The sequence below is a fragment of the Cryptomeria japonica genome, chromosome 10 (assembly GCF_030272615.1).
Source record: "Cryptomeria japonica chromosome 10, Sugi_1.0, whole genome shotgun sequence".
In the NCBI taxonomy this organism is placed as follows: domain Eukaryota; kingdom Viridiplantae; phylum Streptophyta; class Pinopsida; order Cupressales; family Cupressaceae; genus Cryptomeria; species Cryptomeria japonica.
In genome coordinates this window covers 768,116,573-768,132,774 of record NC_081414.1, presented here as the reverse complement: position 1 = coordinate 768,132,774, position 16,202 = coordinate 768,116,573, and the positions used below count along the sequence as shown (strand labels likewise).

Here is a 16,202-nt window from a genome sequence, read left to right as displayed (position 1 = left end):
ATTTGGGATGGCAGATCTTGTTTCTTTAACTTGTATCTCCTTAGGCAATATTTCTTCTTCTCTGGGAGGAGATGTTACTTCGTTATCTTCCCTATCTTCATGCAACTCATTATCTTGGAGAGATCCACCTGGTGACCCTCGAGGTGCCTGTCCTTCTTTATCGTTCTGTACCATTGATTCCATAGACTCCTCTAACTCAAATGTCCTCTTCTCTTGTCGAGAAGATGTGCCGGATGAACGATCTCGGTTGGCCTCCTACTTCTTCTTGGAAGATTCTCTTTTCTCAGGTCTCTCTTTCCTCTTCGAGCCTCTTGGATGGAGATTGCCTTCACTTGCGCTTCGAAGGTTGCCTTTGCTTGCATTTCTAGGATTAGGATTGCCTTAGCTTACACTTGCTCCACCTTCAGCTGATTTCTCCTCCAAGGTGAAAGTCATAGCTATGCCCTATTCTCTCAACTTCTGATGCTGTACATCAACCCATCTGCGAGTACAAGACAAAACTGGAGCCATCAAAGCATCTAGATCCACAACCTCGGGCTCATTCCAATCTAACCTCATTGTTTTGCTTTCTCGATCATAGGATGATTGGAGATGTCTGCCACTGTCCTGAGCTTGGTCGGCCACTTTGTAAATCTTGCATTTCCTGATGAAATCCAAAGGCAATCTAGAATGCATCTTTCGTTTCACTTCAAGATCATCTAAAAGATTCATCATAAAATCTTCTATCTGAAACTCATGCTTATATCTTCTACCGACGGTCTCCTCTATATACCCATATGGATCAAAGCTTTCTCTCAAGGCAAAGAATGAAAATGAATACAAAGCTAACTCCTTCTCTGCGTCATCCATGGCTAGAGCATTAGGACATACCTCAACTGAATTGCCTAATATGATAGGTATAGGAACTCCATTCCGATGTCTGTGTCTGAATGCCTTCGCATAAGCTGCCAACTGTCTAGTTACCTCAAGTAACACAATTCTGTTTGTCGGATATCTCGGCAACATGTATGGAGGTGAAGGACATCCATGAACTCTAATATAAGTAAATTTCGGGAATTGGATAAACCAAGCACCGTACCTCTTTACTAGCTCTTGTGCATCCTGAGATAGTCTATTGTGAATCCCTCCTTGCAACGTCCTTGTGATGTTCATCGTGAAGGTATCATTAACTAACTTGTAGTTACTTCTTGGCGGATGATGCAAGTGAACATAGGAATCACAAACTCTGACCTCGCCGGGTCCTCTTCCAATCACTCCTCTATGAGGTAGTCCTGCATACTCAAAGCTCCTGATCAAGGTATATATGACGTATGAACTCATGTGGAAGGACTTGGTAGCCTTGAGTCTCCTTAACTGTACGTCCAAGCAATGGCTAATCATTCTAGCCCAATGAATTGTTACTTTTCCTTGAACTATCACTTGGATGAAGTAGAACATCCACTTCTCAAAATAGAAGGCTTGAGGAGCTCCTGTGACTCGGTTGAGCATTGTTATCAAATCTCTGTACTCCTCCTGGAAATCGATCCTATGTGGTGTGTTCGGGATCTTGCTCAGGCGAGGACGACTCTTAAGTAGCCAATTCTTGTTGATGATGCTTAGGCAAGCATCAGGATCATCTTCGTATATGGACCTGGCTCCTTCTATGCTTTTATAGACCATATCTCTGTGCTCTGGAAGATGGAAAGCCTCACTTATAGCCTCCTTTGAAAGATAGGCTAAAGTGTTTCCCTCCTTGGACACGATCGTTCTGGATTGTGGATCATAATGACGAGCACACTCGATCATCAACTCATGGCACTAGACTGCTGGAGGGAAGCCGGCCACCTTAATGATGCCACTTTCAATTATCCTCCTGGCGACAGGGGATGGCTTGGCAATGTAAGGGACTTCTCGAAACTTCTTCGTACTGAAGTTGCCCAAGTTGGTATCTCCAATGTTGCTCCACTTAGACACGATCTTGGTCTCCAATTCTTCGTTCTTTTGATCTTCCTTCATAAGAGCTGGACAACTGGTGGATGCTCCCGCCTTCGAGGTCGCCATCGTAACACCTACACAACATTTCATAATAAGTAATAGATTTTGCAATGTATAACTATAGATTAGAAATTAAATTTAGGAAACTTCATGATAAGTCTTTGAGTTATCATTTCCTAAATACGATCGAGCTACTGAAATTTCAAAATTTCAAAATTCAAAATTCAAGACTATGACGATCAAAACTCAAAATTAAGACAAAGGATCATCGCCATACCTTACTTGAGAGCTAACTTTAAAAATGCAAAATAAGGCAATTCGCCTAGGCAAAAATTGAAGTTTGAAGTATCAACGTGATCTTCCTCAAGCGAACGCCTTCCTTAGTAACTTTGCCAACCTTAGGGGTCTTCAACGTGATGATGGCAAGTTCGCTCCACTTGAACCAAACTCGCACTCCCTTTGAATGGAAATTTCGCACCTTCCTTCAATGAAATTCGCACTTCTTCTTTGTCTTCTCCAAATCGCATGCAAAGGATGATTGAATGATGTTTTAAAATGCAATAACTCACCCCTCCTTTATAGGCGCTCACCTCTACAATTACCTCTAGGCCGACTTTGGAAAATAAGGCAATTAAAAACAAAATTTTAAATAAAAATTAAGGCCGACTTTTGTTAAAATATAGAAAATAAAACCCAAGCGCCCAAATTTATTTTTTATTTAAAATTAATAATTAATTAAAAATACCTTTGTAATTAATTAATTCGATTTTTTTAAAGGCAAAAATAATTAATTAAATGTTTTACGCAATTTTTAAATGCTAATTTTAATTGGATATTTCAAATTTTATCGATTTTTAGCATTTAATATAATTCAAAATTTCATTGGCGCCAAAACATGAGAGAGGTAAGGGTACAAACCATATCGCTCTGGTCTTTAACTGAGGGACAGGAGCGATTTAACATTTTGCTCTTGATTTTCTTGCCTTTTACGTTCAAAACCACTTCTCTTATGTTGAAACTAGCAATTTCATTAGGAATCTAGTGCTTGATCGATTCAATTTTGTAGACGAATGCCCCTTACATCATTTTCGCTCTGGTCCCTGACTGAGGGACAGGGGCGAACTTAGGTTTCTAGCTCAAATTTGTGATCTTTCAACCTTCACTTCTTGTTTATCACCTTTCAAATGACATTTTCAACCTTGTATAACTTTGCTTTGATGTGATCTTTGGAAGAAAATGATTGATTTTGTGAATATCGCCCTGGTCCTTGACTGAAGGACAGGAGCGATATTGCTTCTTTGCTCAGTTGATCACTTTTTGACGTTAACTTCCTTGCTTATCATTCTCTCAAAGACATTTTCGACCCTGTGTGACCTTGTGCGTCCTTGCCTTGACATGGTTTTTTGAAAGAAATGGCCAATTTAGTGAATATCGCCCTGGTCCTTGACTGAAGGATAGGAGCGAATTTTGGTCTATAGTGCAAATCCTCCATCATATTGATATCAATTTGTCTTCAAGGCATAAAATGACGTCCTTTATTCCTTCTTGAACACTTGAAATGAACGTGGCCTTCAAAATTTAAGCATACTTAGAGATTTCGCTCTGGTCCCTAGGAGAGGGACAGGAGCGAATTTGGGCATTTCCATCACTTTTGGCGGTCTTTGCAACTTCATTCTTCGTCGAGGCGTTCCAAACATCATTGCCTCCTTGTGCCTTGACTTGGAGTGACTTAAACTTGAAGGAAACATTAGATATCCTTGATTTCGCCCTGGTCCCTGGCTGAGGGACAGGAGTGAACTTTCATTTGTAAGCTCAATCACACTTTGCCAATGTTTAAAAATATCTTCAATAGACTTGTCATGCTCCCTTTCATTCATCTTTGGCATGGAATTCATTTCAACTTGGTTAGAAATTCTCCCTAGGAAGAAATCGCTCTGGTCCCTGGCTGGGGGACAGGAGCGCCTAGGACAACATGGGCTTCACTTGGCGTTTTGCAATCTTCAAATTATCTTCAATGGGTCCGTTACGCCTCCTTTGCTTGCCTCAATCTTAACATTCACTTGATCTTCGCCCAAAATTTGTCTTATAAGGAAAATCGCTCTGGTCCCTGGGAGAGGGACGGGAGCTACCATTAAAATTCGCCCTGGTCCCTGGCTGAGGGACAGGAGCGATTTTGCTTCTATGGTCAATTTCCCTTATGATGGCACTTTCAAGTTATATTCAACTAATAAAATGTACCTCGCTTGTTCTTCTCAAATTGCGAAATCATTCAAATCTTTCAAGGACAAGGCAATTTTGGATTTTAAGCTCCGGTCCTTCAGTGAGGGACAGGAGCGATTTTTGTTCCTGGCACATTTCTATGTTTGCGAATTTCTTCAAATTATATTCAATGGAAAGAACATGCCTCCCTTTATCTCTTCCAATCCAAAAATCGTCTTGATCCTGCAAGGATAGTAAAATTTTGAGAAACAAGCTCCGGTCCTTCAGTGAGGGACAGGAGCGATTTTTGTCCTTGAGGGCAAATGTTCATCTTTTTGTTGCAAATGACTAAGTCCTGGCGTTCCATCACGTTTATTCCATCTTCCATCACGTCCTTAACGCTTTAGTTTGATCAAAATGAGGTCAAAATGGCCCAGGCAAGATATTTCGCCTTGGTCCCTGACTGAGGGACAGGAGCGATTTGACCTCAAACTCTAAAAATTTGCCATTTTCGAATCTCAAATTCTTCAAAGCTTTCAATTTACGTTCGACCGCAATCTCCTTGCGACCCTGCACAAGACAAATAAAACAAATTAATAACCAGGATGCATAAAATATTACTTTCGCCCTGGTCCCTGGCTGAGGGACAGGAGCGAACTTGCTTCCCTAGGCCAAAATATCATGATTTTAAGGCTTTAACCACTTGACAAGGCAAAAATAAGACTTTTCCAATGCCCGGAATCAATTTATTAAAATTTCCAAAATTTGGTCAAAATCATTCAATCAGACAAAATCCCATAATTCCATCATCAACACTTAGGCAAAATTTGGACTTGCACTCAAAATTCCGACTGAACCTAGACCAACTTTCTTGACCGCTGACAGATTCACCTTATTTCAAAATTGCATCTACGCGAGGATGCTCAATAGCTCTCAAAATGGACTGGACTTTGGCCTGAAAACACTAAAACGGAAACCCTAAGGCTTGACCCTAGTCCAGACGACTGACACTAAACCAAAACCCTAAAAAGAACAGAGAGAAGGACGAGCAAAACGAGCAAAAAGAGGGGGTCCCCATTTTAATGGGGCGATGTGTGAAATGGTCACAACAAGTTATTAGTTGCAGTTGGAAGGGCTTCTATCATTCTTTCTACCTATTCAGGCCAATAATTCTCCTTCAATCCTAGCGCTTGGATGCCTGGTAGGCCATTATTGGCTTTGATTGTTGAAAACTAATCATTTATTTCCATTTGTTCATTGGTGATAAATAAAATCAGAAGTCTGAGATTCATTTTCAGTCAATTATTTTATCTATTGCAATTTTTATTCATTTTGCATTGCCAAATCCCAAAGTATATACCTCAAAAAACTACAAAAACACAAAACTCCTTCAAAACCTCAAAGCATTAATACACTAGTCAAAGATTAATACTGAAACAAACAAATCAGAATCGAGTCATCTCCTAATCGGCATCTTTCAGTGGTATCAAAGAATTTTATTTAAACAAATCTATCAGATTGTGCCAATCAGCAGTTGGCATCTTTCATTTTCCTTAGCATGCTAAACTTGTTTGGAGTGAATTGAAGGATGGTTAACATCATATTGAAGGTGAAATTGAAAATTTGAAAATCCAAAAAAAATTGACCTTTCTGAACTTATTTTTCCTTTCTTTTTCCTGCCAGTCTCTCCATTCTTCTTGTACAACTTCTTCATCTCCTTTTGGCAACCCTTAAATAATGCTTTGCTTGTTTTGTGACATGCCTAAGAGTTTATGAAGTTCATTTTGGTGGGAAAGAATTGTGAGAAACTAAGATTGATGACTCACTATGAAATTGTGGATAAATATTATTATACATTTGCCCATAGTGTTTATTATAGGTGCACAAATGTTCCTCATAGAGAAATTCGAAATCTCGGCTCCTTGGATGCCATTTGTTCTGCCACAATGCTTGCATAAGTTAATTCATTTGCTCATTTTATGTATGGTTTGTGCAGAATAATTTTCGTTGCATATACTCTATAATGTCCCCTTTTGAGATTGCCCTAAATATTGCCCTAAAATCACAAGTTCCATTAAAATAAGGAATGTAAAATAGTTAGAGTTATAACTTTACCAATTAAAATGCTTTAAGCAAGATAAATCTTGGTTTAGGTCCTGCAATCATATTAGACATCATTGGATGTTTAATTCATAAGACCAATTATTTCTACAAGTGATAGGGATCAAACACATAAGTACACACACACACACACACATATTAGTTATCATCTTAATCCATTAGATAAATCAAGTAATATCAATATTCATTTTTACTTTTCAACCATAATAGGGGTTGAATGAGGGAGTACGATAGGGTGCCCAACCCTCACACTAAACCCAAGAGCAGACTTAATACCCCCTTGGCCCATAGGTGTTAGACACGTCAGTCATCCACCATGGGATGGCTTACCTAGTGTGGGTGCTTGTCTTTGTTGTCCCTATTCGTGTCACCTTATTCACCCACCTATGATTGTGACTTCAACAATCAACCATCTTAGAGGTTGCAGAGGAAACCACAATAATCTTCCTATGTAAGCCCAAAAGCGAACTTTATACCCCCTTGGCCCACATGTGGCAGACACGTCAGTCATCCATCATTGGGTGGCCTACTTAGAAGAGGGGTCTCGTATCTGCTCTCCCTTCTTGTATGTCCTTCGCCTCTACATGATTGCTTGTCGGGTTATAAGTAATTTAATAATTAAGAATAACATTTCATATTATCACATATACAAATATATGAGTTAAGTATCAAATCTATTATCCCATTGCATACCACAATACTTGTAGAATACAAGCTTATTTGCAGATTATCTAATTCCAGTCTGCTGTTGTAAATCTAGTAGACCTTTTCAGATGCGATTCCCTTGTTGAATGCTGACTTCTGTCTTTGTCTTATAAGTGCAGATGTTGATCTGATTCGAGGCCCACTCATAACCTAATTTATTCCAGGCTACTTTCACCAAACCAGATTCTGCTATTGTTTGGCTTAATATCCAAGTTCAGATCTGTTGTGACCTAATCACACATCACCCCATCCCAGATAGGGACCCCCCCTAGCTTTTACGCCCTTTCGGTCGTTTGGTCTTGGTTTTTGTGTGTGTTTGGTAGCCATCTCTTCAAATCTCTCCGCGTTGCAGGTGTTCGGGGGTCAATTAGTGTTAGTTTGCTTCTCTGTCGAGCGAGTTTTGTGAAGTCTAAGTCCTGTTTTGTCCTTTTTCTAGGGTTTTGCCTTTTGTCCTAGATTTTAGGGGTTCCTGTTAGGGTTTTGGGAAAACTAAGCATACGACTGGAGTCGGGACCCTTCAGGGGACCTCCCAGCAAAATTTGAGCCTAAATGGAACAACTTTCTATTTTTAGAAAGTCCCTATTTTTTAGGGATTTTTTCTGGTCCCGGAATGTCGCCATTTTGCCAAAAATCAAACTTATTGTTTTTAGTATTTTCTATTTTTAGTAAGTTTCTATTTATACTAAGTCATTATTGCACCCTGTTCGGGGATCTAATGCTGACACCTGGAAAGTTTCTATTTTTGGAAAGTTATTACAGGCAGGGTCAGTCAGCCAAGGCGACAAGGATCAGGCATTCACAGGCATTTCTAATTCCGGAAAGTGAGATAGTAGACAAAGGTAGCCAGAAATGGGTCAAGTGAAGGAAATCCATGCCTAAAATGGAAAGCTCAGGAAAACACTCCAAAAGCACAGGAGGTCAAAATATTCGAAGTGTGGAAGCCATTCACAAGTGGGAAAATCCACTAGTCCATGGACATGGCCAAAATGCGCCCAGGTTTGGGCTGGGGCGCTAAATTCATGAAGCCATTTACAGAAGGAAAATTCCACGTGTCCATGGACATGGCCAAAATGCGCCCAAGTCTGGGTTGGGGCGTTGAATTGAAGAATGCATTCACAAGAGGAAAATTCCATGTGTCCATGGACATGGCCAAAATGCGCCCAAGTCTGGGCTGGGGCGCTGAATTGAAGAATGCATTCACAAGAGGAAAAATCCATGTGTCCATGGATATGTTGAAAATGTGCCTAGGTCTGGGCTGGGGCACTGAATTGAGAAAGCCATTCACAGAAGGAAAATCCATGATTCCTTGGCGTAGTAAAATTTCACTCAAGCAAAAAATTTGAAATTTTGCCTAAGGCACGAAATCCAAGGAGTCGAGGAGTAAAAAGCAGAATTCCCCTCGGGCGAATTTTCAGTTATGCTATTTTTAGACATCAAATCCCAACCAAATATAGAAATTTTTATAGATTCAGAATCGGGACGAAATTCCCCATCCAATGAACCTAACTCCTAAAATTTAGGAAGATCCCTAAAAAAATAGGGATATGGAGAAAAGCCAGGAAAGTTCCTTCGACGACAGGAGATGACAAGTTGGAGTGGAATCGAGCAAATCCCGAGAAAGATCTTGCGATCTCCCTCCAAAATTGGAAAGAATGAAATCAACGAGTTGGCAGGAGGACTCTTCCAAGTATGACACACGACTGGGAGCATTTAAGGAAGATTCTAAATTTGAACTCACACGCATGGGAAACTGCCTTGCATGTCATAGTAATTGAGGAAAGTATGACACGCCATAAATGCAATTACTAATTTGATGCCTCTTGGGAATTCTATATAAGTTGGGAAAGACATTTCATTTTTCACGTGCAAGATTCAGGAAAGGAGCGAAGAAGCCAAGAATATTCATGCTTAGTCTCTATTTTCATCATTTCGAAATATTCCCAAGATGGCAGAACCTAGCAAGGCAGCTACTATCTCCAGGCAAGCGTTGATCAAAGCAGAGATGAAGGGTTTTCTCCCCCATTCTCGGTTGAATTCAAGATGGGAAGAAATCAGCGATACCAACCTTGGCACGTTCAACTGGGCTGCATTCAAGATAAGAATGTTCGGAACTGCAGGGCACAATCTATCCCCGACAGCTGTCAAAATTGTGAGAAGTGGAATAGTTGCAGCAGCTGGATTTCCTCCCGCCATTCAATGCCCAGATCTGGTCTTGGAATGTGCAGCACATTAAAATCTGGATCGGAAAACAATCTCAACGCCAGACGGCAAGTTACTGGCAACATTGACTCCAGAGGCAATTGGTGAAGCCTTCGGAATCCCTTCACATTATTCCATGACGTACAGGACCAGCAGCGGAGCTCAAGCAGTCTATGAAGCAGGCCCCGCCAGATGTGCTGATTTGATCAACAAGCAGTGGTTGCTGAAGCCTAGAGTGCACGCTTTTGAGATGCCCAAAACTCTCACAATCTTCGAGTTCAAGCAGGAATATGTGGACATGATAAAGATGCTGAGCAGAGTAATGGGATGCTCACACTCGGTGAACTTCGAGCCTTGGATGTTTTTCTACATAGGCGAGATCATGAATTCAAATATATTGATCAACTGGGTTAGATTGATCAGCCACTACTTGCATGAACAATTGAAGAACTTGCAGGAGAAAAGGTCTCAGTCCTTTTTCATGAGTTCCTACCTATTCTATATGCTTGCACGAAGGGGAGGATTCGATGGGCTGCCAGCAAGAGGAATCATGGGCTGCGGGCCAGCTCAGTTGAAGGTGCATGAATGTTATCCTCAGTTGCATCTCCACAATGTGAATTCTTACAGGTTGGCGAATGACACCTTCACTATGTACCTGACACAACCTATGCAAAATAAGTTGCACATGAGGTTGTCTCCACAAGCAAGTGCTTTGGTCCAGAAGTATGGCGCTGCGTTCCTGCAGTTCCCCAAGTTCACCTACATTAGGACGCAGGGCTTCTCCTTCCAGTCTTACAAATTGCCCAGATATCCGTTAGATAAGCTTATATTGCTCGAGCTCATGAGGCAGTTGACTGCCTACGATCAGCTGCAGAAGAAGAAGAAGCAATCTATTGAATTTCCAATTGTCTTGGGGGATTTCATGGAGATATGCCTAGGTTTGGAGGCCGCTGAAAGTGCAGCAGGCAAATTGGCGTTCTATCGCCTACCATTTTACACTTCAAGGGCCCAATATGATCTTTACAGCTAGATTAGGAAGGTTGCCGGTGTCAAATTCATACATAGATTTCACTTGGAGGATTACTGGGCAGATGTCGAGGATGACTTTGAGGTCCGGAGAAGAATGCACTCCAGACTGCCCCTCAACACCATCAGAATAAGTGAGATTCATTAGGTACCAGACCAGGTGAAGGAAGACTTAGATTTGATGCAACCCGAATTTGAGAGGATAAAGGATCAACCTATCCTATTGCCAGATTGGTTAGAGCCTGAGGTAGATGATTTGAACATTTTAGCTAGACCAGTGCTAAAATTCACTAAGCACTGGAGTGACAGGCAGACAAGAAAGTTGGTGGAAAACCATGTCCATTTGACATACCAGCTGATGGGAAATTTGGATTCCCACAGTGAGGCAACGAAAGGCTCTTCACAGGGTCAGGCAGGAAGAGAGGCCCGGATGGACAAAGGAAAAAATGCCCCAAAGAGGCCAAGGGTAACAAAGATGAAGGATATCCAACAGGAAATCCTGCACGAGGTTCAACAGGAAGCCCAGCAAGAGGGACCTCCACAAAAGAGAACGAGGATAGGAAGGGAGCATTCACTAGTTAGCTCCTCGAGCGTGCAAGAAGTAGAGATGTTCCCACATCCCGCAGGCCCACTTCCAGGGAACGTTCCAGCACCTGATACACTTAGCATCAATGCTTCACAGGGCCGTCATCAACCAAGAAATCAGAGGCAAGAAAGTTCCTCGCACTAGGAAGAAGTTCGCCAGGATAGTTTCGTAGAGACTATCCTTGGTGAAATGGAAGAGGAATCTCAAGAACGGGAGCATGGAGAAGATTACAGCCATTCCATCCCCGCGCTAGATTGGTTAGTAGGCAGATTGGGAAATGAAGCAGAAAGAGGGACCAATCCTACTCAGGAATTAGAAGAATTATTGAAGAGGATGGATCGACCACCGGAAAGAAAGGCCCCCTGGAAGTTTTCCAAGGTAGTCAGGGAAGAATCTGGAGCCCGGACCTTGCACATTGTTGAACCTACAGTGGATAAGGATAGGAGTGAGATTAGACAGGAGGATTACGTCATCAAACAGGTTGATCTTGGCCATGCTTCCACCGGTCAAGTAATGGGAGATTTCGACGATTCCTCCTTAGCCACGAAGGAGAAATTGCTGAAGTCAAAGGCAAAATGTAAGCGGCTGAGGGAGGAAAATAGATTTCTATGCGAATACGTCAGGAGTTTCAAAAAACCCCTCAGGGAAGCAGGTCTTTCATCCACTCCCCCTCCCTTCCTTCCCAAGGAAGTAGTTGATGATGCAAAACTTATTACAGCAATGGCACAAAATTCCCGGGAATGGGTAGAAGATGTTTATGTTGAGGCAGGAAAATTTGTAGAAGATCTAGCTCAGCTCCATTCGAGGTTCGTGGCCCTCCTAAGTAGATTGGAAATGGCGGAAGGACTGTGGGAAGATGTTGATGTCTACCAAGACTTAACCATTTCCCGACTCAGGGCTCCGACGAAGACTCCAAGGCAAACATTGGTGGATGGGAAAGTGATCCAAGGGAATGAAGCCTATGACTTTCCCCGATGGTTCTACACCATCTGTTCAGGAAAGAACACCCTTGATAAATTCAGCATTGATTCTGTCACCTTGAAGGAGTCTATCAAAGGGATACAAGAAGAAATCCTCAGTGCCATGGAAGCCTTATTTTCAAGGAAACTCAGCGACGAAGGAATAACGGTGAACTCCTTGAAATCCCAGTTGCATGATTTCTTCTTCGTTGGTTCGTTTCCTAAGGAACACTTTGCAAATCTTTCTTCATTCTCTGGTATGATGAAGAAAACATAGGAAGCCATGGTAGATTGGGAAAGTTTCTTTTCCAGAAGCGAAAGAGGAGATTGCCTTGATGGAATTCAACATCGAAAATGTGCCAAGTGTCTCCATTGAAGAACTAGAGGCCGTTGTCGGTAGGTTCATTGCATACGCCATTAATGAACGAGATAATGTTCGTCCATTTTTGGAGGAAAGTCTTTTGACTGAATAGTGATGGCGTATTTATGGCTGAAGGAACATTGACTAGGCGTGGGACCGGTCAACGCATGGCAGCACAGGATAGGGAATCTTCTTGCATGTCGTCCTCTCATTATGGTTTTATGACGGATTCTTCTTGCATGTCGCCGTCGCTTGGAGAGTGATAGACATTTATGACGACATCAGTTATATTATGGGCATGATCATCATCATGGGGTGCATTTAATGTGCTAATGGGCGCTATTTTAGGCTCTTTTAAATTTATTGTAAATGGGCGTAATGGGTTATTTAATGCAGATTCCCACCTTGTTGCACCTTGAGTGGGGAATCTTTAGGGCAAACCCTAATTAGGGTTTTGCATGTAATCATATGGCTTGAGGCCTATATAAGGGGTGACCCCCTCATTTGTAAGGGGAGAGACTATCGTTAGAGATTGTTGCTAAGAGTTTTTGAAGCAAACACTTGATACATTGTTCAATTGTTGGTGTGTTCTTGTGTTGTTTTGGAGCTCGCATGGTCTCGTTCTTTTCATAGATTAGATTTGTTTTCATGCTATTAGACGAACTGGATTTGATAGGATCGCTTGTTGCCAAATTCGTGCTCATACTTTTGGTGTGCAGCTGATTGTTGCATACTGTGCAAAGTTAGTCTGAGCCCCCCGTTATATGTGTATGTTAAACTTCGATTATCAGAAGAGATTGTTCGATTTGATGGTTTCTTTTGATGATTTGAACATCTTTAACACACCCTTTGAAGATTGCACCGCCTTCGTGTAGTTGTGCTTTGCTGGCAAAGCGAAGCATGGTTGGATTTTGGACAAGTTATCCCGTCTTCTTGTTCCTAGGATTAGATTACCTTTAGTTTAGTTTCCCTCTGCCCTATTCCTATTTACTTTCTGCATATTTCAAAATCCGAAAAATCTAAAACTTGGAGCTTTATTGCAAATCATCCGTGGAAAAAATCCTTGAGCTTGCATAAATTTCTTCGACATACGTAAGCCCCCTTGGATTACCAGCAATCACATCAGCCAACTGAGTCACATCCGTAGCATAAAGGAAGTCGATTGTCTGATCTTCCTGCAATATCAGCATGCAATCGTACTTTGATCAAGAGAGAGTGAAGTGACCGTTGGGCAACTTTATTCTGTGTTGGACGCTGTCATAAAAAACACGTCAACAAGATCAAAGCTTCTTTTCATTTGATCAGAACCTGACTTCTATTCCTGTTCAAAATTCCTTCATATCTGCATATTCTCTTTTTTCAAATCTGCTCAATAATATATTCATGTCTGCTGTAATAATATATTTATGTCTGCTGTAATAATATATTTTTGTCTGTTATATATATTTTTGTCTGCTGTAATCTGTCTGCTTTAATTTGTATTCCTTCTTTTTTATATCTTCCACGGTGGTAAAGGTCATGTCCTTTAGTTTTGAAAAGACACATTGTTTACCATTGTTGCCCTTATCTTTTAGACGCTGCTCTTCATTGTGCCCCTTTATGATCACTGTTTTGGGAGACTAATTAATAGATAATTTTTTAAATTCTTGCTCTTGGTTGGCCCTTTAATAGCCATACAATTTTCTTAATTTAATCTTATTTTGATTTGGCCCTTCCTATTTTGCTCTGGTTGGCCCTTTAACAGGCACACACAATTTTCTTTATTATTTCTTATTTTGAGTCCATCCTTCCTATTACTCACTCAATTGCTCAGGTTTTATTATTTTAATGCTGTGATTGGCGTTTATGTAGGCCTAATCTCAGGCAGGGGTATGGCATACTTGCAGCCATGGGAATTTCAGTTAGGTTTTTGTTTTCTTCCTTATTTATGTATATTGACATATCTGGCCTTTTTTTAGAATGCATATCTTTGCCACGCTAGGTTGAAATCATAACTTTTTAATTATGAATGACATCTAAGATTAATCATGAATGGATTACCCATACATTGTACTCTCTTTCAGGCGACTTTGATATGAAGTGTACATATAGTCTCAGAATTGGCTGCCCTTATATATTTTCATTTAGTTTCCTATGTTGTGTTTCTTATCCTGATCATGGTTGCAACTGGTGGACAAATGGCTGAGCTCTAAATATGTAATTTTTTAATTTTATTCTTAAATATGCATCGAAAGGAAACTTTCTGTCATTGGTATGCATGATCTTTTAATAATTTATTTTTTTAAATATAAGTCCAAACCCAACTCAGTATCATGAGATAGAACAAAATGGTTGTTTGAGTATATTTGCTTTATTTTTTTTTCTCACTTATATAGCTCTATGGAGGCAGGTATTTGAAGATGAAGAAGATGCAGCAAAGTACTGCAACTTATTGGAGGGTCACCATGGACAAGGCTGTGCTGGTGTTGCTCAGCTTGATGCATCATCGGTGTGTTTTCTTTTCATTTGCAAAATATTTCTTCCAAGTCTGTTTTAGAAAACTCTATCTAAAAGATTGAATTACTTAATTGTAATGCCCTATATTATGTACTCATTAGAATACAGAGAATAATCAAATAACATATATCACAATAAAATCACATGATGGACTATCATATCCAAGGTAGAAAAATACAAAGGTATTATCTATTGACTGCAATGTACAATAAATAGTTGTCCAACATAATTACTGTAATTTTTATAAAGTTCTGAATTGATAGTATAATACATGTGGTATATGACCTTTTCTTAAGAAATCCAACTGGTAATTTTTTTCACACTTTTCACGGTAAAAGAAGAGCTCAAAAGAATGGTGATTAAGTGCCAATTTTTATATAAAGGTTTTATCAAGAAAAAAAATATCTTATGTAACCCTACATCCTAGAGACAAGTCTATCCTTTTCCTTAATCTGAGAAAAGGATTATCTTCCTCAGAAACCATGTCAATCGACAACCTAGGGACAAGTCTATCCTTTTTGGTAACTCTTTCATCTATCCATTTTTGGCGCTAAAGTTTTGTGACCATAACTACCAGGTTAATAAAATTTGGAAATCTAGAATCTTCAAAATGGTTTGGAAAAATCTGATTTGGAATGTTATTGTAATAGAGCATATGAAAAATAATAATAATTTATGAGCAAACTTCTGAAAATAATAAGATATATAGATATTTATAAATGATACAGAGTTTCAAACTTTAATAACAGTGACTACAACAGAAGATGTCTACAGAAGTTGCTACAACCACATTGACTTCTACAGCGGCTCAAAGATGTAAACAGTGATGGAAAAATTTCAAAAGCAGTTTAACAACTGGAAGACTTAAATATCTTCGTCCAATGTCCACAATTATTGTTTGGCCTTTGTGGTTTTTATTAGATTTTTTAGGGTTTACTACCTAAAATTGGATTTTTTAATTTTTTTTTTCAATGAAAAGTTGGTTGAACTGAACCAGACAAATCTGTGCAGTCCAAAAAATCCAGACTAAACCAGATTTGAACCTGGATTTGGTATCACTAATGTGCACCTTCTTTTATTGTGCTGTCTACCTAATGTAGGATATGTATTGCAAATTTCTAAAAGAGCAATAATTATATAAACCCTATCACGTGTAGAAGATGTCCTCTTAGATGTTTTTGCCAAGAATGATGACTTTCACAAAGCATTGTATTTTCTCCCTCGTGTCTTTATTCTATGGCCTAGCATATATATGATATAAATAAGTTGTAAAATTACTCTAGATCCTTACAAAGATTGCCTAGAGCTGTTAGGTTGACTCTTGCTTCCAGCCCAAGATTGGAAATTGAGAGGGCAAGTACCCGTTTCATGTAGTGATTCGCACACAGATGAGCAAGATTGGTTATTCAAATCTTCACTACAAGCGTCCCACTATCATCAGCCTAATTGTAGACAAAGGGGATCTACTTTCCTTTGGCATGAACAGTCTTGCCATGACCTAGGTCACTATGGTAAGTGCACATTAGTAGTGTTTTCTATGCCACCATAAGTTCATTGGCCTATATTTTAGGAGAGG

General features: G+C 40.0%; 1 protein-coding gene across 1 annotated transcript in view; it reads left to right on the top strand.

Moving 5' to 3' along the window:
* Positions 1–16,202, top strand: part of LOC131026978 (uncharacterized) — a 94,390-nt gene that overhangs the window by 60,701 nt on the left and 17,487 nt on the right. The window contains exon 4 of the mRNA XM_057956975.2: positions 14,520–14,618. Coding sequence (XP_057812958.2) covers positions 14,520–14,618 — 99 coding nt within the window. The remainder of the gene's footprint in view (positions 1–14,519; positions 14,619–16,202) is intronic.